Source organism: Myxocyprinus asiaticus, chromosome 27 (assembly GCF_019703515.2).
Source record: "Myxocyprinus asiaticus isolate MX2 ecotype Aquarium Trade chromosome 27, UBuf_Myxa_2, whole genome shotgun sequence".
In the NCBI taxonomy this organism is placed as follows: domain Eukaryota; kingdom Metazoa; phylum Chordata; class Actinopteri; order Cypriniformes; family Catostomidae; genus Myxocyprinus; species Myxocyprinus asiaticus.
The window spans coordinates 26,940,795-26,964,728 of record NC_059370.1 but is presented as its reverse complement, the minus strand read 5'-3'; the positions used below and the strand labels follow the sequence as shown (position 1 = coordinate 26,964,728).

Sequence of the window (23,934 nt, the reverse complement as noted above, 5' to 3'; positions counted from 1 at the left end):
CGAACCCACAACCTTGGTGTTGCTAGCGCTATACTTTACCAGTTGAGCTACAGGAACATAACAGGAAAAAATGAGGAGAGTGAGGGGAAATGGGATGGGGAAATGTCATGAGCCATATATAACGATTTAAGGCACAAAAGCTCAATGTGCGCTAGACCAGGGGTTTTCAAACTGGGGACCACAAGGGGGTGTGCAGAAATTTCAGAGAACAATAAGTTGTATATAAAATTTATGTAAAAAGTTAAACATTTACCAAATTTAACATTACGATTTTATTCTGGTTTCTAAAGCCCACAAATAAATTTCAGTTCAATTGAAAATGTTCCTCTTCAGGTTTATACAAGTAACATAACAATTTAAGTAAATATTTTCTATATATTTAAATAATTGCTTTTGACTTTAATACAATGACGATATAAAAGCCATTTATTTAATTTTGCAAACAACAAGCTGTCTTTAAAATATCACACTTACTAATTTTCTCATTCATTATAAATGGGTCTTTATAAATGAAAATATAGAGATGCCATAATAATTTAGGAAGGGGGTCCCTCGCAAGGAGATTATCATATTTGGGGGTCGTTGGCATCGAAACGTTTGAAAACCCCTGCACTAGACCACATCTTTGGGTGCACCCAGGGGTGCATTTTCCAAAAGCATCGTTAGCGACCTATCGTAGCAAGTTCAATCGTTACTTGTCACTGTCCTGTCACTCTGTCAGTCTGGGGTTTTATCTGACAGGACCATGGCATCATCGTTCCATGTCTGTCTTGTGTTTCAGTGTCTGTCTGTGTGAGAGCACAGTTTCGGTTGTATTCCCTGCCGTGCACTCTTCGGTCTGTCTTGTTTCATGTCGAGAGCACGGTGTCTGGACACTCGTGCTCCATGTCTGTCTGTTATTGACATGGGTGCATCGCATTTATATCATCTTGGCAGCATGCACTCGCGTCAATAGTTTGTCTCTCGCGAACAGGGGTGCGCCTCGCGTCACGCTTGTGTTGCGCGCCTGGGTCGCTGTCTTCATGTTGTGCAGAGGATCAGTCACTTCGGTCTAAGGTGTCAGGTGTGTGTGTGTGTGTGTGGCCGAACTCTCGCACAGGTGTCCTGTATTGCTTTTGTCGCCTGTTTCGTTTAGTGTGAGAATGCATGTCATCGCTTTGTTTGGCACTGCTACGCATTCTCACATCTTGTTTGTCGGTTGGCATCGGCGTATATTGCCTTATTGTCTTGGCGATGTGCGCTCATGCCATTCGTGTGTTTTGTTGTCTTGTGAGAGCACATGGCTTTGTTTTGTTTCTGTATCACCATGTGTCTTTCTGTCTTACATCATATCCCGCCTCCTTGTTTGCTTATCATTAGTTCATTTGCCTCACCTGTCCCCTGTAAACCTATTTGATTTCTCTCCCTATTTTAGTCTTCTCATGTGTGCTGTCCAGTGCTAGTAGGTCTTGTGATCTAGTCGGTCCTGTATGTGTTTTCGGTCATTCCTTGTCAGTCCTGTTCCCCTACCTTGTTCCTGTTCGGTCAGTCCTGTGCCTCGTTTACCTTCTTCCCCAGCCCGGATTACTTCCTTTATTGCTTTTCCCCTACGTGGTTGTTTATGTTGGTTTTTCCCCCTTGTGGGAGTTTTGGTTTGATTTTTGCCCTTTTTGTTTGTATTAATAAATTCATTTATTTTAACTCTGCGTTTGGGTCCTGAGCCTCTGCATTCCTGAGAGTTACCAACATAGCTCAACGATTTGGTGTTTTCCAAAACTGTAGTTCCAACGGACATTTGCAAACAGCATTTTAAAGTTGTGTGTTTGTGGGGGCCTAGGTAGCTCAGCGAGTATTGACACTGACTACCACCCCTGGAGTCGTGAGTTCGAATCCAGGGTATGCTGAGTAACTCCAGCCAGGTCTCCTAAGCAACCAAATTGTCCGGGTTGCTAGGAAGGGTAGAGTCACATGGGGTAACCTCCTCGTGATTGCGATTAGTGGTTCTCGCTCTCAATGGGGCGCGTGGTAAGTTGCGTGTGGATCGCGGAGAGTAGCATGAGCCTCCACATGTTGTGAGTCTCCATGGTGTCATGCACGACGAGCCACATGATAAGATGTGCAGATTGACGATCTCAGAAATGGAGGCAACTGAGACTTGTCCTCCACCACTCGGATTGAGTTGAGTAACCGCACCACCACAAGGACCTACTAAGTAGTGGGAATTGGGCATTCCAAATTCAGAGAAAAAGGGGATACAAAAAAAAAAAAGTTGTGTGTTTGGAACTACAGCTCTCCACTTGTGCTTAGAATATCTTTCATTCTGTCAAGACTTTGCACTGACGTTTATATGCACTGAAGATAACTGCTTACTATGTGGTTTTGCAGAAAGAAACATTCTGAAAAGTCACAAACGCCTTTTATGGGATTAAAGGCTGTTCAGAGAAAGCAATTTAACACACGGTTTCTCTTGGAAAACACAACTTATTTGTCCATGTTAACGCATATCCTAAGTGCCGTTCTTATATGTTTTTGAAGAGTGTGTTCTCAAGTACATCGGGGGAACCCCAATGTCTGATGTCACATTACACAGATTGTCTTCAGCAGCTTTTGTGCATTAGCTAGCTTTCTGCAGTACATGTAGGACAAATGAGCTACCATAATGTAATATATGCAGAAGTTTTATACTCCACCCCCTGCATGACGTCATTAATGACAGCTCTTTATTGTAGAACCAACGTGGTTACAATAATAGATGTGACATAGTTACTACATTTTTTGGGGAAACTTTTGTTTTTTTGCGACTAGCTTGTTCATTTCTCCAACGATGCATCGTACTATGATGGTTAAGCAGTGAGTTACATTGTTGTACAGGAAACGCACTCCAAAACAGGTGGCTAGAAGTGAAATTCTCTTCCTGCAGGCACTTATCAGCCATCTGTCCAAGAAGAAGGCTGATTTTCAAGATTTATCTTCTTTAAAGCTTGACAGAGCAGCAGGGAAACAAGGTGTCCGTTTGACCATTACACCTGACACATGCAGGAAGAGAGATCCCCTGTGGGCACTGTGGGATTAAATATGGAGCTTATGTGGAACAGCACAAAGGTTTTCTTATGAAAAATAGAAGCAAACAGGAACTATGTGTGGAGCTTGTGAGACAAAGAAATGTGAACTATATAAAGAGAAAAAATGTACACACCACAGTAACAATGCACAGAGTGAAATCTATTCTATGTGCAAATGAAATCATTGTCTCAAAATCACCAAAAACTATGACCGACAATGATTTGTCTAGCAAGCAACAACATAAGTAGCACCCTGCAACCACTATCACAGGTCTGGTGGAATGATCCCTATGCACTGATCAGGTGGTTGGAGGTCATTGCTGAATAACACGATGGAATAACGGTCTCAGATCTCTTAGAGTAGCTCAGAGGACCAAAGATGGGGCAAAATCAGGTCTTTGTAAGCAGGATCTTGTCCAGTTAACAATGTATGCCATATCACGACAGTCAACGTCATGTTACTGGGTTAGTGTATGGTGTAAGCTTCAGGAAACACCTTGTAATGCAAAAGGCCATTGTTAACATGTCATTTGCCCAGGAGTGTAAAGTAACAAATTACAAATACTCTTTCTACTGTAATAAAGTAGTTTTTCCCAGGAATTTTAAAATGGGATACTTTTACTTGAGTACATTTTAAGGCCTGTAACTGTACTTTTACTGTGCTATTTTCCCACAATCTGTGCTTGCTACTTCCCTGCCTGATTTTATTTTGATATCCCATCAAATCAAAACATGCATAGAAAACTTGAAGGGCAGCTGACCGGGTTGACTGGCGCCAAACTGCTATTAATCATGGATGTGGAGGATGTCTCAAGCAGCAGTTCAACATCTGAACATCCACGGCCGAATCTGAAAGAGCTTTTCGCATTGAAGAAGGCCAGTCTGATCGTGTCATGTGAGTTTAGCTTGCTCAAGCCAGGTCCCCATATTGACTTAAAGCCCGATGTGGCCCCTGTACCAAAAAACTTTGCCCAACCCTTCTGTATACCCCCTCTATTGTGCGGGATGTGACATGCCAACTGCCAAGTGACAGTCTTTTTCTGCTTTTTTTAGTTGTTTTTGAATTCTTTGCATTGTTCTGAACATTTATGCACAACAATAACTCGCTCTGTCGGCATTAAGGGCAATTTAGACCTGACACATAAACTGATTTTAATGTAATTGTTTCATACGTTATGATTTAAAATGGTGATCAGTATATTCAAAATAACTTTTTCATCTTTTCATCTCTGTAATAATGTCTCCCTTACATCACTGGAAAATTTCCCATCATAGTCTAAGTTTATCTAGAATGCTTAAAGCTTTTTTTTCTCCATAAAAACATACATAGAGCAATCCTTGTATTAAGTCACCATAACAAACATAAGATGGAAAACATCATTACGGGGTCTTCAAGCTTTTTTAGACAGGTGAAATTTCAAAAAGAGAGATGGAGACTGGCTCATAACTGTTGCAAGGATTATGAAAGGAAAAACAGCAAAATACTTCCATTGACATTTTTTTTAAATAAACGGTTGTGCAAAATACAGTTTCATGATCAGTAAATTTACCCAATTCACCCACCACCAGATGGCAAATGCATACTGTGTCTACAGCAATATAACAATCCTGACATGTCACTGCTATTGTTCAATGGTGGGGCTTCCTGTCAATGTGTATGTACCTCACAATTTCATTCAACTATTAGGGATGGGCAATACCACTTATTTTCTTTTCGATCCGATATCAAGTACTTTTAGGCCAATATCGCTGATATCGATACCAATACCGATACCTCTATTAAACTGAATTTTTACGAATTCTTTGGATAAAATTAGTAACTTTATTATTACTTAATTTTGTTATATATATTTATGGGCCTAAACAGAAAATTGCTTATGAGATGCATTAATATTCATGTAATCTAAATAATAAGATTACTTGTTAAAAAAAACTTCAGAATTAATATTTTTATGTGAGGATCGATATTCTTGATACCACATCAGTATCGGAGAATCGATACTTAAGTATCGATCCGCCCATCCGTATAAACTATTTTGGTTTTTTTACACATTTTAAACTGTTAAAAGGGCTCATCATGTAAGGTGGTGGTGTGAGACATGTTCAGACTTATAACAACCTCAGAGCAAACTAAGCTGAACCATTGTTATTCAAATACGGACTCTGGAAAAACATCTATGACACCACCACACTCCAAGCAACATGATCACAAAGGAAGTTGGAATATTGCTTCTAAATGTTACAGTACCCTAACATCAGCCCCATTATGCCGAGTTACTGATAAGCAGCAACTCCCATGAGACATTTTTGCATTGGTTCAAACGTGTTTACCTTGCTCTGTAGTATGACCAGAAGCACACTGTGTCGGCCGTTTGAGAGACCCGGGTTCCCATCCCATGTTGAGACCAGGGAGTAATCGCGTTCGCATTGGCTAATCAGTGATAAGCGCAATTCGGAGGTTCCATTTTCCCACTAAAAATACATTTTCACTCCACTGACGGTTAGGTTTAAGGTTGCGGTTGGGGTCTGGTTAATAAAATATGCATTCCTCTTCACTGTATTACATCCTTTACAGCTATATATATATACACACAGGTGCATCTCAATAAATTAGAATGTCGTGGAAAAGTTCATTTATTTCAGCAATTCAACTCAAATTGTGAAACTCGTGTATTAAATAAATTCAATGCACACAGACTGAAGTAGTTTAAGTCTTTGGTTCTTTTAATTGTGATGATTTTGGCTCACATTTAACAAAAACCCACCAATTCACTATCTCAAAAAATTAGAATACATCATAAGACCAATAAAAAAAACATTTTTAGTGAATTGTTGGCCATCTGGAAAGTATGTTCATTTACTGTATATGTACTCAATACTTGGTAGGGGCTCCTTTTGCTTTAATTACTGCCTCAGTTCGGCGTGGCATGGAGGTGATCAGTTTGTGGCACTGCTGAGGTGGTATGGAAGCCCAGGTTTCTTTGACAGTGGCCTTCAGCTCATCTGATTTTTTGGTCTCTTGTTTCTCATTTTCCTCTTGGCAATACCCCATAGATTCTCTATGGGGTTCAGGTCTAGTAAGTTTGCTGGCCAGTCAAGCACACCAACACCATGGTCATTTAACCAACTTTTGGTGCTTTTGGCAGTGTGGGCAGGTGCCAAATCCTGCTGGAAAATGAAATCAGCATCTTTAAAAAGCTGGTCAGCAGAAGGAAGCATAAAGTGCTCCAAAATTTCTTGGTAAATGGGTGCAGTGACTTTGGTTTTCAAAAAACACAATGGACCAACACCAGCAGATGACATTGCACCCCAAATCATCACAGACTGTGGAAACTTAACACTGGACTTCAAGCAACTTGGGCTATGAGCTTCTCCACCCTTCCTCCAGACTCTAGGACCTTGGTTTCCAAATGAAATACAAAACTTGCTCTCATCTGAAAAGAGGACTTTGGACCACTGGGCAACAGTCCAGTTCTTCTTCTCCTTAGCCCAGGTAAGACGCCTCTGACGTTGTCTGTGGTTCAGGAGTGGCTTAACAAGAGGAATACGACAACTGTAGCCAAATTCCTTGACACGTCTGTGTGTGGTGGCTCTTGATGCCTTGACCCCAGCCTCAGTCCATTCCTTGTGAAGTTCACCCAAATTCTTGAATCGATTTTGTTTGACAATCCTCATAAGGCTGCGGTTCTCTCGGTTGGTTGTGCATCTTTTTCTTCCACACTTTTTCCTTCCACTCAACATTCTGTTAACATGCTTGGATACAGCACTCTGTGAACAGCCAGCTTCTTTGGCAATGAATGTTTGTGGCTTACCCTCCTTGTGAAGGGTGTCAATGATTGTCTTCTGGACAACTGTCAGATCAGCAGTCTTCCCCATGATTGTGTAGCCTAGTGAACCAAACTGAGAGACCATTTTGAAGGCTCAGGAAACCTTTGCAGGTGTTTTGAGTTGATTAGCTGATTGGCATGTCACCATATTCTAATTTTTTGAGATAGTGAATTGGTGGGTTTTTGTTAAATGTGAGCCAAAATCATCACAATTAAAAGAACCAAAGACTTAAACTACTTCAGTCTGTGTGCATTGAATTTATTTAATACATGAGTTTCACAATTTGAGTTGAATTACTGAAATAAATTAACTTTTCCATGACATTCTAATTTATTGAGATGCACCTGTATATATAAACTGTAAAGAGAAACATTTCCCTGTTTATGATTGTACAGTTGTGTTTGTGTCATTGGGTTGAGTGCTTGACGCTTCCAACTTCTGTCTTCCAAAAAAAAAAAAAAGTGGATTTTGAGAGGAGAAACCAGCATGTCAAAGAAGCCGTCTGAGATGACTAAGGTAAGAGAAGATTAAGTTAAGTTGCAATAAATATTGACTTTAACTTACTTGCTCTGCAATATTCTCTTCAAATTCGGTCATTACAACAGCCGACTTGAAATAGAAAACTCACAGTAAAAACGGTTCACAAGAATGTCCACTGTAGCACCCCTTGTGGCAATATTGAAAATGCAATGCATACTTGTTTTGTGTTATGAATTGCACGGTCTCACACATTTTGAAAAGCAACAACGTATGAAATCGAGCTTGCGTTGCTAGACGCGTCTGCATTCATGTCCTTGCATAGTGTGTTTCGCCCTTAAAAGTTTGTGGAAAAAAACTCTGAATTCAAAGCAAAGCATCCTAACAAATCCTATGAATAAGGACAGCAACTGCTCTGCAAGTACTCTGAATTAAGTTGTTGTATTGATATAAATTACTTAATATATTTTCATTTTATTAACAAATGGCTACACATTGAATAAATTATGAAGTTTTACGAATTCATTTAATTAGACATTCTTTTTTATTAATTTTGTCTGTGGGAATGGATGCTGATGGTGCTAGTTTCCCACAATGTTTGATTCCCAGGACACAGTACGTTAGGGTACACTGTCCACATTCCTACTAGGGCTGCAACTAACGATTATTTTGATAATTGATTAATCTAATGATTATTATATCGATTATTCAGCGATTATTGCAACGATTAATCATCAGCTCTTAACCGATTATTCAGCTTGTGCTCCGACTTAAAGAGGACAAAATCATCTTTTAAAAATACCTCTTAATGACATTCACTAAAATAAAGGGGAAAAAATACTTTTTATTAAGTTTAATTCAGTAAAGAATTTCACTGCAAAAAATCCTATTTTTATCAAGTGTTTTTGTCTTTTTTCCATTTTAAATGGTCTAAAAATCCTTAAAACAAGATACATTTACTTGAGAAGTAACATATAAGATATTTAGATTTGCTTTAAGAGAATGTATCTTAAATATAAGTGTAATTTGTATATAGGTGTATTGTTTCACTTGGTTACACTTCTGCGAGTGCAGTAAAGACAAAATATACTTTCAAGATCTATTCTCTAAAAGAAAGTCTAAATATCTTATATGCTGCTTCTCATGTGAATGCATCTTTAGATATTTTAAAATATATGTATTTTTAATATTATATTCAAAATTCTCAGATAACCATTTTTTCTTCTGCAGTATAGCTGCTGAAGAAAATATACATTAATTTAAAGGAGTTTTAGATATTTATATCGGAAAACAAGCCAAAACAAAAACGTATTTTGTTGCAGTGTGTAATGGGGTGAAGACTACCCTCTCTCACCCTTCTGTTCACTTCAATCCATCTTTAACTCACAAAAAAAAAAAGAAAAAAAAATCTCTCTCTTTTTAAGAAATGCACAGTGACATATATTATGATTCAATAAGTCGTGAGACATCACGTTATAATCTAGCTGCAGCAAGCGTGTGTAAGGGACGAGTGTCCCCACAACACAGTGTTCATCAGCCGTGTGCAGTTTCAATCTCTCCCCCTTAGATCGGAACATTCGCGCAACTCATAGAAGAGGCGCCGATATATTTTTGTAGTTATTTACATGATCTGCTTCCATATTATTTGAACTTTAATAAAGCTCTAACACATTAAATATAACTGCATTTAAGATGTAACACCGGGGTGTTTCCTTTAAAGACGCTCGACACGCAAGTTTTGCTTCAGCAGAGCCGCAGCTCCAGCTCCACTTATTCCACAATGAGAGTGCTTCTGTATTTACTTATTTTGTATTTTTGCATTATAATTCCCTCATACTTTGCGATCTACATCACCTGAAGCTGTTTGGAAAGTTTAGTGTGCATCTGGACTGTGATCTGTGTAATTCTTCCCCTATTCAGTCAGGCGCGAGCTGCAGTGCTGCTCTCGCGCGCCATCATTAGAGTTTAATGTGATCTCATGTTACGTTAAATGAGATCAAACGACTATTCGACAACGAAAATTATTGTTGACGTTGTCGATAACGTCGACTAATCATTTCAGCCCTAATTCCTACATGTTAAGCTTGCATGACAAAATCAGACCACATGCTTTTCTCTCAGGTACTCCAAAACATGTTCTGAAGCTGAAAGCTGCCTCATATGGTATGACCAAAAAACAACAAGGGATTTTCTTCTGCAGTTTGCAAGAAAAAAAAAAAAACACACACACACACACACACACACACACATGCAGGCTACATGATCAATGAATGTAAGAAGTAGTGACCCAGTAGGGCAAGTGACAGTTTCATCAACTGGCCTAAAACTTTCTCAAACAGGCCCCGGTTCAACCATTCAATAATGAGCTCTCTCTGCCGATTCTAACATAAGAATGGAACTGCAATCCATTGAAATGCATGCTATGCCTTCACATCTAACCAAAGAAATTAGATAGGTCATAACAGAGTTTCCAATACTAAAAGAAAGTCACATTTGGGTCCCACCACTATCTGGGACAACATACCCCTGTCCTCTCTGCAAGCCTTGCACACAATTAGCCACAATCAGACAGACAGGAGTCTCAGGAAATGTAATAGATGGTTGACTGAGACAATCACCCTTATGTACAGGCAGAATACACTGAAACAATCCGTTAGCATATAGATTCTATGAATGTTTATAATGTAGTTATGTATGTATCTTTTCCATCAGCAGGTGAAGCAGTCTCGTTCTGTTATACACTGTGAATTTTTACTCATGTTAAAAAGGAACACGTATGGTTTTAAATAACTCACTAATATTCAGGAAACTTGTGGTTCCTTGTTCTCTTTTCAACTGTAACAGGTACACGATATGAGAGATATACATGAGGTGGCTCAACGCGACACAATGATGTTTGATACAAAATAAACAAATTTTTATGTTGTTTTTTTTTTTTTAAATAAACAAATTAGTATTACAGCTTAGTCGTTGTCATCAGACCTCATTATACAGCATATAAACTCTAAATAAAATAATAACATGAGCAAAAAATACTCAATTAGTGAGCAAGACTGGAATCAGTCATTCAACGTGTCATGCACCCAGACAACAGATCGATTTTTAATCGTTGCAGGCGTCAAAATAACAGTTCAGTTGGCGATAATACAGCAAAGCCCCCCCCCCCCCCCCCCCCCCCCCCCAGTCGCCAGACATCAGCACGTTCGTCAGCTTGAGTAAAACAGAAACGTTCTAATTTTCTTACGTCACAATGGAATGGAACGTTACTGACAGTTAAGTAATCTAATCATGCACTTATGTAAACAAATAGAGATAAAGCGCCTTAGATCTCACATCAAGGTGTGTGTATGTGTGTGTGTGTGTGTGTGTGTGAGAGAGAGAGAGAGAGAGAGAGAGAGAGAGAGAGAGAGAGAGAGAGAGAGAGAGAGAGAGAGTGTCCCTCACCCCACCCATAAAACGAAGAGATGCTATCGGCACTTCTCCATCATGAATCCAGCAATTAAACAATATTCACCCGATTAGTGTAAAGCGCCCCCAGATGTGCGCATACGTGTGGTTAGCTATAAAACAAATATGCAATTTCCTTTGCTGTGATAAAATGACTGAGCATCATGCTTGCATGGGGAATAACGTTACACGAGCAGGTCCGTGCCATCATCCATCGCGCACCGTCGAATGAGCCCTCTCATCACTGTAATTCATAAACAGAATCAAATGGTCTTACCTGCTAATTGCATGTCCGCTCTTAAAATAACGGACGGTTAATGCAAAGCGGAGAGAAACTGTGCGAAATAACGTTCGCTCGGTGTAGTAGAACTGATGCTCGGGGTTCGGTATCTATCCGCTTATCCACCCCACACAAAAAGCAGAAAATGGCTGCAAGTGCATGCTCTTAAAGAGACAGGCACCCATATAAAACAGCATCTTTAGAGTGAGTCATCATCAGTTCACATGCTCGATTTTTATAAGTAATCGGGTCACAGAAAAAGAGTATGATCATAAACAAAGAATATTAGAGCAGTGCAGATTTTAGATGTGTGTGTGTGTGTGTGTTTGTGTCCATGGTCATAAATATGCATTTCCTGCTGTACTTCTGACACACTTAGCCCTCTTTTCACAATGCACTTTTGATTATTTACATTTTTCATGAACATAAAGATTAAGAGTCAGATACTCCACAAATACATCAAGGTATATATACAAGATTTGATTGTGCCTATATATGTCTGTTTCCTTGTTTCTTTACATCAGTTTAAAATATAATTTTCCCTCTGGAAACAGATTAAATAAATATGAGCTTCTTTGGAGCCTAGTTGGCCCGGAGCTGGATATACACTGAACATTGGCATGCTGAGGTGTTTCTATTCAGTGCCGTTGTCACAGAAACCAGTGAAGGCATTTGTTACAATGCACCAATTAGCATCAACAGCAGGTCCACATCATGTGCCTAGAACTGCATGCCAGTTATAAGAAAAAACAGTCTTTAGACATTTATAGTAAATCCACTTTTATTAAAACCTTTGAAATACTTATAATCAAATCACATCAACAATTCAGCTTAAATATTACTTGTTTTTACTTCATGCAGGTAAATGTATTTGAGTTTATTTTGTGGACAACCTTGTGCAAAAATTATAAATACTGCACATGGATTCAGCTCCAAACTGAAAATGTGATGTTTTGTTAAATGTAACAGCGTTACACTAATAAACAACAGACATTTTTATTTTTTATTTTTATTTTTATGACTCATGTGTGCCTCCTAAGGGACAAATGTAGAATGTGTAGGATCATGCAAGTCTTGTGTGTATAGAAACACAGGATAAATGCCATTCAGTGACTAATAATGTGAAATAAATTGTAAAAATAAGGAATCTGGTAAATAAATAAAATATACAAATAAATACAATATGTAATTTGTACAATATACAATATTTTCATAATTTCAAAATCATCTTGTAAAGATGATGGTGTGATCAGAATCAAGGATCTTGATCAAGGCAGGCCAGTTCGTGCAGAAGCAGAGCAAAGGAGGGGCGATCATCAGGTTTCTGTTAAACAAATATTGCCATGTTTATTTTGCTATGGCAGAAATGACAGTAACGAGACACATAAGCAAATAAATTAATAAACACGTCAGGACCTAAGAACACCATCTGCTGTCAGGAATTACAAGAGCAAAGACACACAGTAAGAAGGCTTTCTAAACAAATAACAATCACTTATGAAAATAATCCCCATTTAAAACTGTTAAAAAGAAACTTGACTAAACAGATAACAGTAATTGCTCAATATCACACTGGTTTCAACAGATTATTAAAAACTTAAAATGTTCAAGGGTATTTTGCTTGGATATCCCCTTATCAAGAACTGAAATCACTGCACATGAAAGGTATTCAGCTTTTGGTGCTGATCTTATAGCCATGCTGCTATTAACTGAAATCAACTAAGGGTATTTTCAGACTTTTCAAAACGGACCAAAACTATGCCAATAAAAGTCACATGTGAGCAAGCTGTCCCCTTATATGTCACAATGTTTGTTCGCTGTTCCAGGATTAAGCTCGTCCATTGATATACCGGTTAAAATTATATGACTGTAAAAAAATGTGTCAGCCACTGAGTGCCACAGATAGAGGTTGTGCTTCAAATACAAATTATCCACCACTCGGATGGATATGAGTTGTAAAGTTTCCGTCATGGTTATTTTTATCAATACAAATGTTGTACTGGTTTATTTCATAAAATATAAAAAATATATATATAAATTTTTAACTTGTATTTAACATTTAGTTTTTGAATTATTAATTTTTTTTAAATATAATTTTAATGTAAAATTGTGTAAAATGTAGGCTAATTAAAAAATAAATATATGCAAAAGGTTTTAAAACACTGTAAAAATGTCAAGAATGAGTAGAGAAGCCTTAGATTCTCGATTTTATAAGTGCAGCACATTGATCATTTAAACTTTAACATACAGATTTATTGATGTGAACTGGGAAGCTGACTCAACTCTGCCATCTTCTTGTTGTAGACTTGTGTTGTAACATCGGGGAAGTTATTATTGTATGCCAAATTACTGTCACAAATTTGGCATGTTACTTGATTATTAGTTTAATCCAAAGTAAAATACCAGCAGACTATCCAGGTCTGGAAAGCAGATGCGTTGAAGGGTTTGTGGGATTACTTCATACAGATGAACAAACGTAAATTGTAAATTGTATTAGTGCTGTTAGGTTTCTAAAAATGTGTAGTATTTCAGTGGTCGAGGAAATAAACACAGTCTGAAAATATCAACCATTTTCCCCGGAAGGAATCGACTCAATTTCAAAGTTTGGAGTCGATTCTCGATTCCCAACACCTCGGAATCTATTCTTTTTGGAATCGATTCCCAGCCCTAAACCGCCCGCTCCCATCCATATCTCATGGAAGTACCGTCCGCTCCTGCCTTCAACTCTGAAACTGAGTCCCACGCCGCAAGAAATCTAATCGGGTCCTGTGGGAGTTCCGCCAGAAAGCAGACCTCTACTTTGAAGCTCAAAAAAGGACAGAGAGTCAGCATAAACGTCATCCATACGACTCCACTGGTTAAATTAATGTCTTCTAAAGCGATATGAATTTATTAAAAAATGTACGAATATTTAAGTACTTTTTGAATATAAGGCATTGCTTCCGGTCATTGGCAGAATGCGCATGTGACATAATCCCGTTGGCATGTTCATGCAAGAACTGATGCACGTGCGACAAACCCGGAAGAGCAGTGCTGTTTACAACTTAGTTGAAAGAACGCTGTAGTTAGTTTTGTATTTGTATCTGTATGTTTTTCACAATGGTGCGTTTGTGTGCTTATCCTGGATGTCTCAACTGATATAAAAAACATGAGAGTACATCCGTAACATGCCAATGCGAATATGTCACACAAGAGACCGTGTGAACGTGCATACTGCTGCTGACCTGAACCGATGGTTTATAGTTAAAAAGTACTTAAATATTTATCTTTTTCACACCAAAAACAATCATTTTGCTTTAGAAAACATTAATTTAACCACTGGAGTCCTGTGGATGATGTTTATGCTGACTGTCTGTGATTTTTTGAGCTTCAAAGGTCTGATCAACATCCACTTCATTTTAAGGACCTTCCGAGGTGAGACATTTTTCTATTTTTCTTCAAATGTGTTCCGCTGAAGAAAGAAAGTCATACATCTGGGATAGCATGAGGGTAAGTAAATGATGAAAGAATTTTCATTTTGAGTGAAGTATCCCTTTAACACGTACCACAAACAACACCACGTTAAAGCAGAACGTGAACAAAACACACATTGATAACATATATATTGACATTGATATGTCATGATGTTTTTTTTGTGGTGGACATATGTTTGCAAGGTGTATCAATTTCCTCCCTCACCTCTTTCCAGCTCCACTGCATTAACTCATACACACTCTGTGGACAGAGACGGGGTCTCAGGAGTCGCAGTCCTGCATTGAGTGTCTCCACCACCTCTGAATTGCTACGGTTATCATAGGGCATACGTCCCTCACTGTACACCTCCCATATAAGCACACCTGGAAATGGAACGTTGGTCGGTACAAATTATTCTCTAAACAAGATATACATAGGGGACCCATCAATTTTAGAATGTGTTGATGCTGATGGGTGGTGATTAATTTAAACCTGAAGTATGTAAAAAAAATTATAATGTTAAAATACTTTATCCTATCCCAACTTATGCAGACACAACTACTGTATAAGTCATTTGTAGGTATATTTTTCCAAAAAGTGTAAACACTGGCTCTGTAGCAGTGGCACAATCAAAACATTGCTCTGTTTGTTTGAGCATCCCATCCAGCATAACACAGCAACATTGACTCAACTAATGGCATGAGTTTGGGGCAGGACCAATGGCAGACGGGGGAGTGTTCGGACAACCTGTTAAAGAAATTATATATTTTTGCAGTTTGGTGACACTAGTGCCGTAGACGTTGCTGAAACTTCAGCTTTAATGTTTCCTTTTTTGAAGCTTGCTTTTTCAAAAGCCTTTTATTAACATTACCTGAATGTATCAATATGGACTCACCAAACGACCACACGTCTGATTTGCTGCTGTACTTCCCAAACCTTATCACCTCTGGAGAGGACCATCTGACTGGAAATTTGGTTCCACATGAACTGGTGTACTGGTCATCTAGGACAAACCTGCAGATACAGGTGAAAATGTTCCATTGCACATGCCTTGAGGCCTTAAAAAAGTAGTGACTTGGGTGTCTTCAATATTGAGGCACTTATATTCACCTGGTCATTCCAAAATCTGATATCTTCACCACATGATCTTTAGAAACCAGACAGTTTCTTGCAGCCTGTTAAACAACAAGATTTTAAAACAAATGCACAATAGTTCATCCCAAAAAAGAAATTCCATTTAAAAAAAGGTAAATACCGTAGACCCTTATTACTCATTATAATACAGTATATGCTTACCAAGTCTCTATGGATGAAGTTGGAGCTCTCCAGGTAGGCCATCCCCTCACTTACATCCAAGCACATCCCAAGGAGTACCTCCTGGGAAAGACAGCCTTTTTTGGCACGCAAGAAGTCTGTCAAGCAGCCATTTTCCATGAATTCAAATACCAGATACATTGGTGAGCGCTGAGTGACCACTCCATACAACTGTACCAGCTTAGTGTGGGACAGTTTCCTGGAGAGGGAGACCATAAAATACTACTAGTATTAAATACTACTTTTACTACATTTTAGTGTTCTGGAATTAACATTTCTCAACATTTCCTTGTCCTTTGAATCACAAACAGCATTAGTTACTCACATCATAATATGCGCCTCCTCTTTAAATTCCTCCTCTGACATGAAACCCTCTCGAACAGTCTTAACTGCCACCTGCCTCTCATGCCAGCATCCCTTCCATACCAAGCCAAACTGCCCGCTGCCCAATTCCTCACTTAAAATCAGTTCTTCTGGGTAAATCTCCCACTTCTCTGTTAGATATACAAGTTTTGACCAGGTTATGGCACATCTTACACACTAGTATACACACCTATAAATACTCCTAATGGTAGGACATTTTCCAGTGGTTCCCAACTGTAGGTCTTATTCTGTATTAACACATATTAACACATCATTAAAGTGTAACTTCTACTGTACAATACCTGATGACAATTCCTTGATCCTTGAAGAGTTTTTGTTGTTTCTAGAGACACAGTGCCTCAGCCTGGTTATCAAACCTGCCACGATTATAAGCACAGTAGAAAAAGGAAACTCTCATGTAGTTATCTGTGGTGTACAGGTGGAATTATTATTCACATTTAACTCTAAATTTAGTACGTTTTTAACACCTTACCAGCTGAATTGTGTTGGTGATAACGGATGAGCTCAGGAATACTCGAGAACACATATTTCTCAGCTAAGTAATACTTGACGTTTTCACCCTCTGTCTCTTTGATCTGGTAGTGCTTTACTAGTGGGTACTTTTCTCCATCTGACCTGTGGATGAGTAAAGTTCATCAAGAGTCAGTGCACCAATGTAAGATAATATTAAAAGAGATCATTTCGATGAAGTGGGAAGAAACAGTATTTGTAGTGATGAAAGTCATCGCAACATTAATTTAACTGTGTTCAATTATTTACCCTGAAGCTCTGGTAAATATTGACACTGTGTAGACTCCAGCATGTCTCGAGTCACGAACCATGAAACCTCCGTCCTTGTTCTGTAAATGTTCACAATAAATTCATATGGTTCATAACAATACTTATCTTTTTGTGTTAAAATCGAATATGAAAAATACAAACAAACATTCATATGTAAAAACATATTATTCTTATTTCATTATGACAGATAAGTGTAAAGATTAAAGCATCTGTATGGCACTTGTTATCTGGGAAGCAGTAATGGCTCTGTTGCTGAGGTGGAGTTCATGCCAGTTGCTGCTAATGGGTACTAAAGGTGACATGTTGACCTGACTCAAACCTCACATACATGTTTGAGATCTGCTCTCATATTTAAAACATAACATGTAAGACAGGCATGACAGGAAATATAGCAGCCACATTCTGGTTTAAAGGCTGTAGATTTCTGTTTGAACTCTGCACACTGCCTGCACAGTCTGCAGATGATGCTCTTGCAGGTTTGCAGATAACCCCAACTTTCTGCAAAGCCCAAAAACTGTGAAAATTTATTGAAGTGATGTACACATTTTGACTAAGTGTGTTTTATTTTGTTTTTTTTCAAACTGAACAAACAAACATTTAAGAAGCTGAAGTTTACGGTTATATGACTTAGTATGACATGGAAACATTCTCAGCGTTGATATGATATGTTTAATTGCTGTTAGTGTTGCTTTACCTCTCTCATTAGTAACTCTTCTGCCTCTGTCCTGGTCATGTCCTTATTGTACCATCTATAAAAGAACAAAGCATTTGAACAATCAGAAAACATTATAGTGTGAACATGCATGTACAGTAACATGTACACACACTTCATCGAATATATGGTACAAAACTTACTCAAATTTCTCAATGTTGTTTGAAATTTTTTCTGCAATATATATGCAAGGCACTGGTCCAACATTTCTGAAATAGAACAGAAAATCAGATCTTTGCTTGTATTTTGGTCAAAACCATTTCCATTCACGTTTAAAGCACTAATACAATATCTTGAGCAGTTTGACGTAGAAAGTTCCGTCACAATCACTAGAACAACCTCCACTAATCTATGACACTAATCTATGCCAATTTTCAAAATTGCTTTCGAGGCTTCCATGGCTTTGCCCCTCACTCTCTGTAAATGAGTTCCATAAGCTCCTATACGGAGTGTCGGGCCCTGAGTTTCTGGTTTGCTTGGTTTCCCCCTACACTTCTTTTTATTTTATTTTTTATGGCGTACTATTGGATCTGGAGTAAACTTGACCTTGACTAAATAGTCATAAAGTTTTTAAATGTTTAAATTTATGGGTGATTTAGTATCATGGCATTAGTGCAACATGGTTAGGCATTTGTTGATTTGTTATATAAACTAATAAATTCCACCGAAGTAAAATACTCACAAATTCTCATTGTTTCATGCTAAATACTTCAACAACATAATAAATGGACAAGATTTCACCTGATTTCAAGCAAAGCATTTCATGGTGGTCTTGCCGATTAGAGGATATACATGAACCAACAAAGCACATCGTGGTTTTTAGCATTTTTATTATTTGATTCTCATCCATTGATAGTTGTCTCTACCCTATAATTTTAATCTTTTTAAACAGTGTGGATGTCTAAATGAAGCCTGCTCAAATTTGTAAACTATCAATTATAGTGAATACATTGTGATATTCCAGACAATTATGCTGAAATACATTACATGTTCTTGTAATTAATTTCACATGTTTGAAAATCAATACCCTATTGTATTTATTTATGTATTTATTTTGAGGCTTTGTAGTATTTTTGCAATTACATTTTTGGATGAGGAACTAATCTTGAAATAACCTGAAACTGGTCCATATGGAAATCAAGTTGAAATCAAATTAATGTACCATGAAATTTATTTTGCTTTTAAGACTACAACTAAAAACATTATATAATCATATATCATATATAGCCTAATTGTATTTCAGACTATATATCTATCCACATAATGAGTCTTGGTGCCTGACATACATGAGAGTGGGTTGAAAGTGTGTGGCATGTACTTTGTTTAATGATCTCATTTGGCAATGCAAAATATTGTATGTACTATGCTGTCATTCTTCACATCTACAAGGCATTACCTAAATCAAACTTAAAAGATTACAAAAAAATGTTATTTGATATTTACCCATTTTTGTCTCTCACAGTCCACCAGTTTGGTTCCGAACTGTCAACAACAACATACTCTTCATCTTTATGTAGTGGAAGGTCTGAATCTTCTTCAGGGCTGAAATTTCTTAAGGCCACAACAATTCTCTCCTCTGAATCTAAAGATCGGTGCTGGAAGAAAAAACACAAACAGCTCAATTAAAAGCATTTCATTAAAACACCATCCCGATTATACTTCGCATTCTAACTGTTCTAACAACCAAAACACAGATTTAAATTAACTTGAAAATGTAAAAATAACTTGAAATTTAAAGCTAACTAAAACATTAAACATGTCTATAATGAATTTAGAGATGAGCATAACGATAACAATTTTATTCACTACAGAAATTTCCATGACGTTTTAAGATTGTATTCACTTTCATTATTTTTCCAGGCCTGGAAATCTCAATTCCCAGATATTTCCAGGTTTATTATGACTGTGGAAACCGTTTACATAAGCATTTCAGTTAGAAACCAGTGGAGAGACATTGAATGACAAACCTTTGGATCTGGAGTTGGCGGAAGAGGTTTGGCTGTAGGATAAAATGCAAAATCTTATAAATTTATGACAATGACGAAAATTTACTGTTGCAGCTGTGGGAGCAGCTGTTTTACATAATGCAACAATAAAACAGTTTGCACCTCCATTGGGATAATATTCACTGCATCCCGTTGCCAGCTTATCTGTCTGATGACAACATCTCCATTTCCCTTCTCCCCAGAAATCAGGGTGATACTTCATAAACAAGTTGTTACATTGTGTCGCTTGATAGGATAAAGAAATGAGACAAAAAAATTAAAGTTTTTCAATTGGTAGTTTTTAAGTATTTACATTTGAAGTATTGATTTAAAAAGATCATATATTATTTCCATAATGTTACACAAAAAATAAGAATGTATTTTTCTTTTCAACTTTTTTTTGTTCCGTTTCACTTTTCTGTTTTCTTAAATATGTGTATAGCACTTTGTAACAGCTGTTCACCTTCTTTCAGAGCTCTGACCCATTTTAACCTGCAGTCATTGTCTGGAGCAAAGATGTAAAGATAGTAGCTGTCATGGGCGACCTGTCAACAAATATTAACGGAAAAAAAAAAATGTGTGCAATTTAAACAAAAATCAAACACACAATGTTTATTGGTAGCCTATTCTGTTTTCAGTCATAAGACTCTAATGAGAAACACTGATTAAGTTTAGTTAGGTCTTCTATATGTGCTCTTTTACCCCAACAAAGACATTAAGCAGAACTTCACCTCATTCTTACCTGGAAAGGGTACTTGTAATTACAGGGTATGGGAACATCACTGCGTACAATCTCCACACACTTGATGTGTGATAGCTCAATGCAACCTTTTTGAGTTGGCTTTTTCTAGGGCAATATAAAAGGCATGGCTTGTTATTCTATTCTACTGGTACATCACAGGTAGGCTATGATATGTACTTACAGCATTGCTCACGTTTGCAAATAATGCATGACAGTTGCAGTAAAATGTCTTCAGAAGGTGTGAATACCTACCCCAGGTCGATGTTCATAGTATGTCAGATCCTGTGTGTTTAACACGAAAATTCTCTCTTTGTAATTGCATGGTGAAGTTCTTCTCTTCTGCTGTGATTTCTTGTACAAGGTGTCCTTTAAGATAACCCGTGGGTACATGGTGAAATTCGGATATTTAATTACCACATGGAAAGTTGACTCATGGCGAAGCTCATGATGTGAGGCAATCACTAGTTATCCACTGGTAGAATTCATACTGATATATAAAGCATAGGTTTCCGGAGTTGATACTTGACTAAACCTCTTCCTGAGGTAGGCTGCAAGAGAAACTCTCAAACAATCAAATGCAGGCGTGCGCGCGCGCACACGTACACACAATGACATGATTACATATGAGATAACTTATGCATACATATTACATAATTATTCTTTACTACTACTACTACTAACAATAATAATAATTAATAATAATACATTATTATCAGGTTCATTTGCAGGATTCATCTGACCATTTCTACTTACTGTCAGGGAAACAGTGAACTAGAATATGATTGCCCTAGAAATTCTCTTGCATGAGTAGTAATATTTTGAAGAGGATACATTAGGGGCCGAGGGTGAAATTCTCTAACCGCAGACATTTATAAGGCAACCGCATCGGTGTCATAATAGCTATCAAAGAATGACTTAATTACTGTTCACCTCTGCTAGTGCATACACGACAGCTGAAAATGAGATTGTTTTAGTGTTTTGTGTGGGGGTTAAAGAGGTGCGAAATTATGTCAAGAAAATAGAACATTTTCCAGCAAATATGCCGTCAGCATGATTAATTTTATAATTCATGTCCGCTCAAACGTTTATCACGACATTTAACAGGCTTTTATTTTGAACCCGCCTCATTTATCTTTGGCCAATGAAATTAATCGTTGCTGGGGCACTGGGTACCAATCCAGTCGCTCCATATTTAAATCTGATGCAGTCGAGACATGCTAGACGACTCGAGCGTCTTTTCTATGTTTACTAGTTATCTTTTTATGTAGCTGACTTATTATTAATAAAGGCTGCAGTTTCGGTATGTGTTATTTTGTTGAATACTGCAGTGATGAGATCCGTAAGGACAAATGCTTTGTGAATCTTTGTATCGTTTATTTGGTGAACGGTAGCAGTTAGCTTAGTTGTGTTTATTGATTATAAACCGGTATTATTGATTAAAAAAGTAATTTTTACGTTGTTGGAAAACGTATTTGCTATACTCTCCACTATGTTTGATTTACAATAAAATGTTTTAGAAAAGCAAATTCGGTTTGGAACAGATTATTTTGGCACACTTTACAATAGGTTCTTTACATTAGCATTAGTTAATGAATTAGGTATCATGCTCTAACAGTGAACAGTGTATTTTATTTTTTAAAGACTGTAATAATCTTGCTTAATATTAATTGAGTTGTTAGTTCATAATGCATTAAGATATGTATGTTATCTACATACAATTATGTTAAAATAAACATCTTATTTAAGTATACATCTTTTTTAAACAATATTAAAAATGTAATAGTGCATGTTAAAAACGACATTAGCCAAGATCAATATGTACTGTAAAAGTATTGCTCGTTGGTAATGTTAACTAATTTAACTAATGCAACATTGTTGTGACGTGTTACTGATTTCTCATGTATTGCAAATATTTTAGGCAAAGTTTAAATGAATATTAATAGTAATGAGTAATTCCACTGATGTATCTAATAAATATATTTGATTTTGTCCCCTTTTATGTTTATTAGATAGTCAAAATGGGGGAGCCACAGCAGGTCAGTGCTCTTCCGCCACCTCCTATGCAGTACATCAAGGAGTACACGGATGAGAATGTGCGAAAAGGACTGGTCCCTAAACCCCCTCCACCTATTCGAGACAGTTATATGATGTTTGGTAATCATTTCCAATGTGATGACCTCATCATTCGGCCTTTGGAGAGCCAGGGCATTGAGCGCCTCCACCCAATGCAGTTTGACCACAAGAGAGAGCTGAAGAAGCTAAATATGTCCATCCTGGTAAACTTCCTCGACCTTCTGGACATCCTCATTAAAAGCCCAGGCAGCATTAAGCGAGAGGAGAAGCTGGAGGACTTGAAACTCATTTTTGTCCACATGCATCACCTCATAAATGAGTACCGACCCCACCAGGCCAGGGAGACGCTTCGCGTCATGATGGAGGTTCAGAAGAGACAGAGGCTGGAGACAGCAGAGCGTTTCCAGAAGCACCTGGAGCGAGTGGTGGAGATGATCCAGGGGTGTCTTGCTTCCTTGCCTGATGATTTGCCACAACAAAACAACTCCAGCACAGGGGAGGCTGCAGGCTCAACTGGAGCTTCTAGACTGAAAACAGAGCCTATGGATGTAGATGAGGCAGGAGTTAGCTGCATGGTTCCACAAATGGACCAGAATATGCTCTCTAAGAGGGACAAAGTGTGGGATAAGGATGCTGCAATGTGCAGTATTATTGATGAGATGACTTGAGCTGTCTAAGGAATTTGTTATGTTTGTTTTTGTTATTATTCAGGGAATGCCAGTTCTTCATCGTTGTCACAGAAACTCTGCCAGCAAGCTGATAGCCTACACTGTCACTTAAGTAGAATTGTATGTATAAAATAATAAAAAAGAGATCAACTAATCTTTTCATTTTCATGTATGAATTGTTGTGCTTTTTGATTGCTGTTTCTTTTTTTCAGTCATATGAATTAAACAAAAATACACATTTTACCCCACTCTTTAAAGGAATATTCCGGGTTCAATACAAGTTAAGATCAATCAACAGCATTTGTGGCATAAGATTTCTCACCACAACATTTTTTGACTTGTCCCTCCTTTTCTTTATAAAAGCAAAAATTTGGATTACAGTGCAATGGAAGTGAATGGGGGCCAATCTGTAAACGTTAAAAAGTTTTCAAAAGTATAGCCACAATACGTAAACAATATGTATGTTAATATGATTTCAGTGTGGTAAAATAACTTACTAACCTTTTCTGTGTAAAGTTATAGCCAATTTTACAACTTCATTGCCATGACGATGTAATGTCAACAAATTCCAAAACCCTAAAACAGCTGTAAAAATGATGATTTAAACAACTTCACAGCTTAAATAATACATGAGTTTTAACAGAATAATGAATGTAAGTGCTTTATAAAATTATAAGCTTCACATTTCTACCTTTAATCCCTCCAAAAATTGGCCCCATTCACTTCCATTTTAAGTGCCTAACTGTAACC

At 37.5% G+C, this 23,934-nt stretch overlaps 3 protein-coding genes across 3 annotated transcripts in view; 1 reads left to right on the top strand and 2 right to left on the bottom strand.

Moving 5' to 3' along the window:
* Positions 1 to 11,223, bottom strand: part of LOC127417682 (cytoplasmic FMR1-interacting protein 2-like) — a 45,151-nt gene extending 33,928 nt beyond the window's left edge. The window contains exon 1 of the mRNA XM_051657825.1: positions 11,071 to 11,223. The gene's annotated coding sequence lies outside the window, so the exon portion shown is untranslated. The remainder of the gene's footprint in view (positions 1 to 11,070) is intronic.
* Positions 11,224 to 11,854: 631 nt separating this feature from the next.
* LOC127417692 (tyrosine-protein kinase ITK/TSK-like) lies at positions 11,855 to 20,971 on the bottom strand. Its single transcript, XM_051657853.1, has 17 exons — positions 20,696 to 20,971; positions 20,444 to 20,548; positions 20,165 to 20,246; positions 19,825 to 19,947; positions 19,684 to 19,715; positions 19,160 to 19,311; positions 17,860 to 17,925; positions 17,699 to 17,753; positions 16,984 to 17,063; positions 16,697 to 16,839; positions 16,506 to 16,580; positions 16,166 to 16,334; positions 15,823 to 16,039; positions 15,637 to 15,701; positions 15,422 to 15,540; positions 14,752 to 14,909; positions 11,855 to 12,397 (listed from the first exon to the last, which is right to left on the bottom strand). Exons 1-17 carry the CDS (start codon positions 20,831 to 20,833, stop codon positions 12,329 to 12,331), a joined length of 1,848 nt encoding a protein of 615 aa, XP_051513813.1. The 5' UTR covers positions 20,834 to 20,971; the 3' UTR covers positions 11,855 to 12,328.
* Positions 20,972 to 21,598: 627 nt separating this feature from the next.
* LOC127417711 (mediator of RNA polymerase II transcription subunit 7-like) lies at positions 21,599 to 23,356 on the top strand. The gene is made up of 2 exons (XM_051657892.1): positions 21,599 to 21,743; positions 22,453 to 23,356. Exon 2 carries the CDS (start codon positions 22,462 to 22,464, stop codon positions 23,182 to 23,184), a length of 723 nt encoding a protein of 240 aa, XP_051513852.1. The 5' UTR covers positions 21,599 to 21,743; positions 22,453 to 22,461; the 3' UTR covers positions 23,185 to 23,356.
* Positions 23,357 to 23,934: the final 578 nt, after the last annotated feature.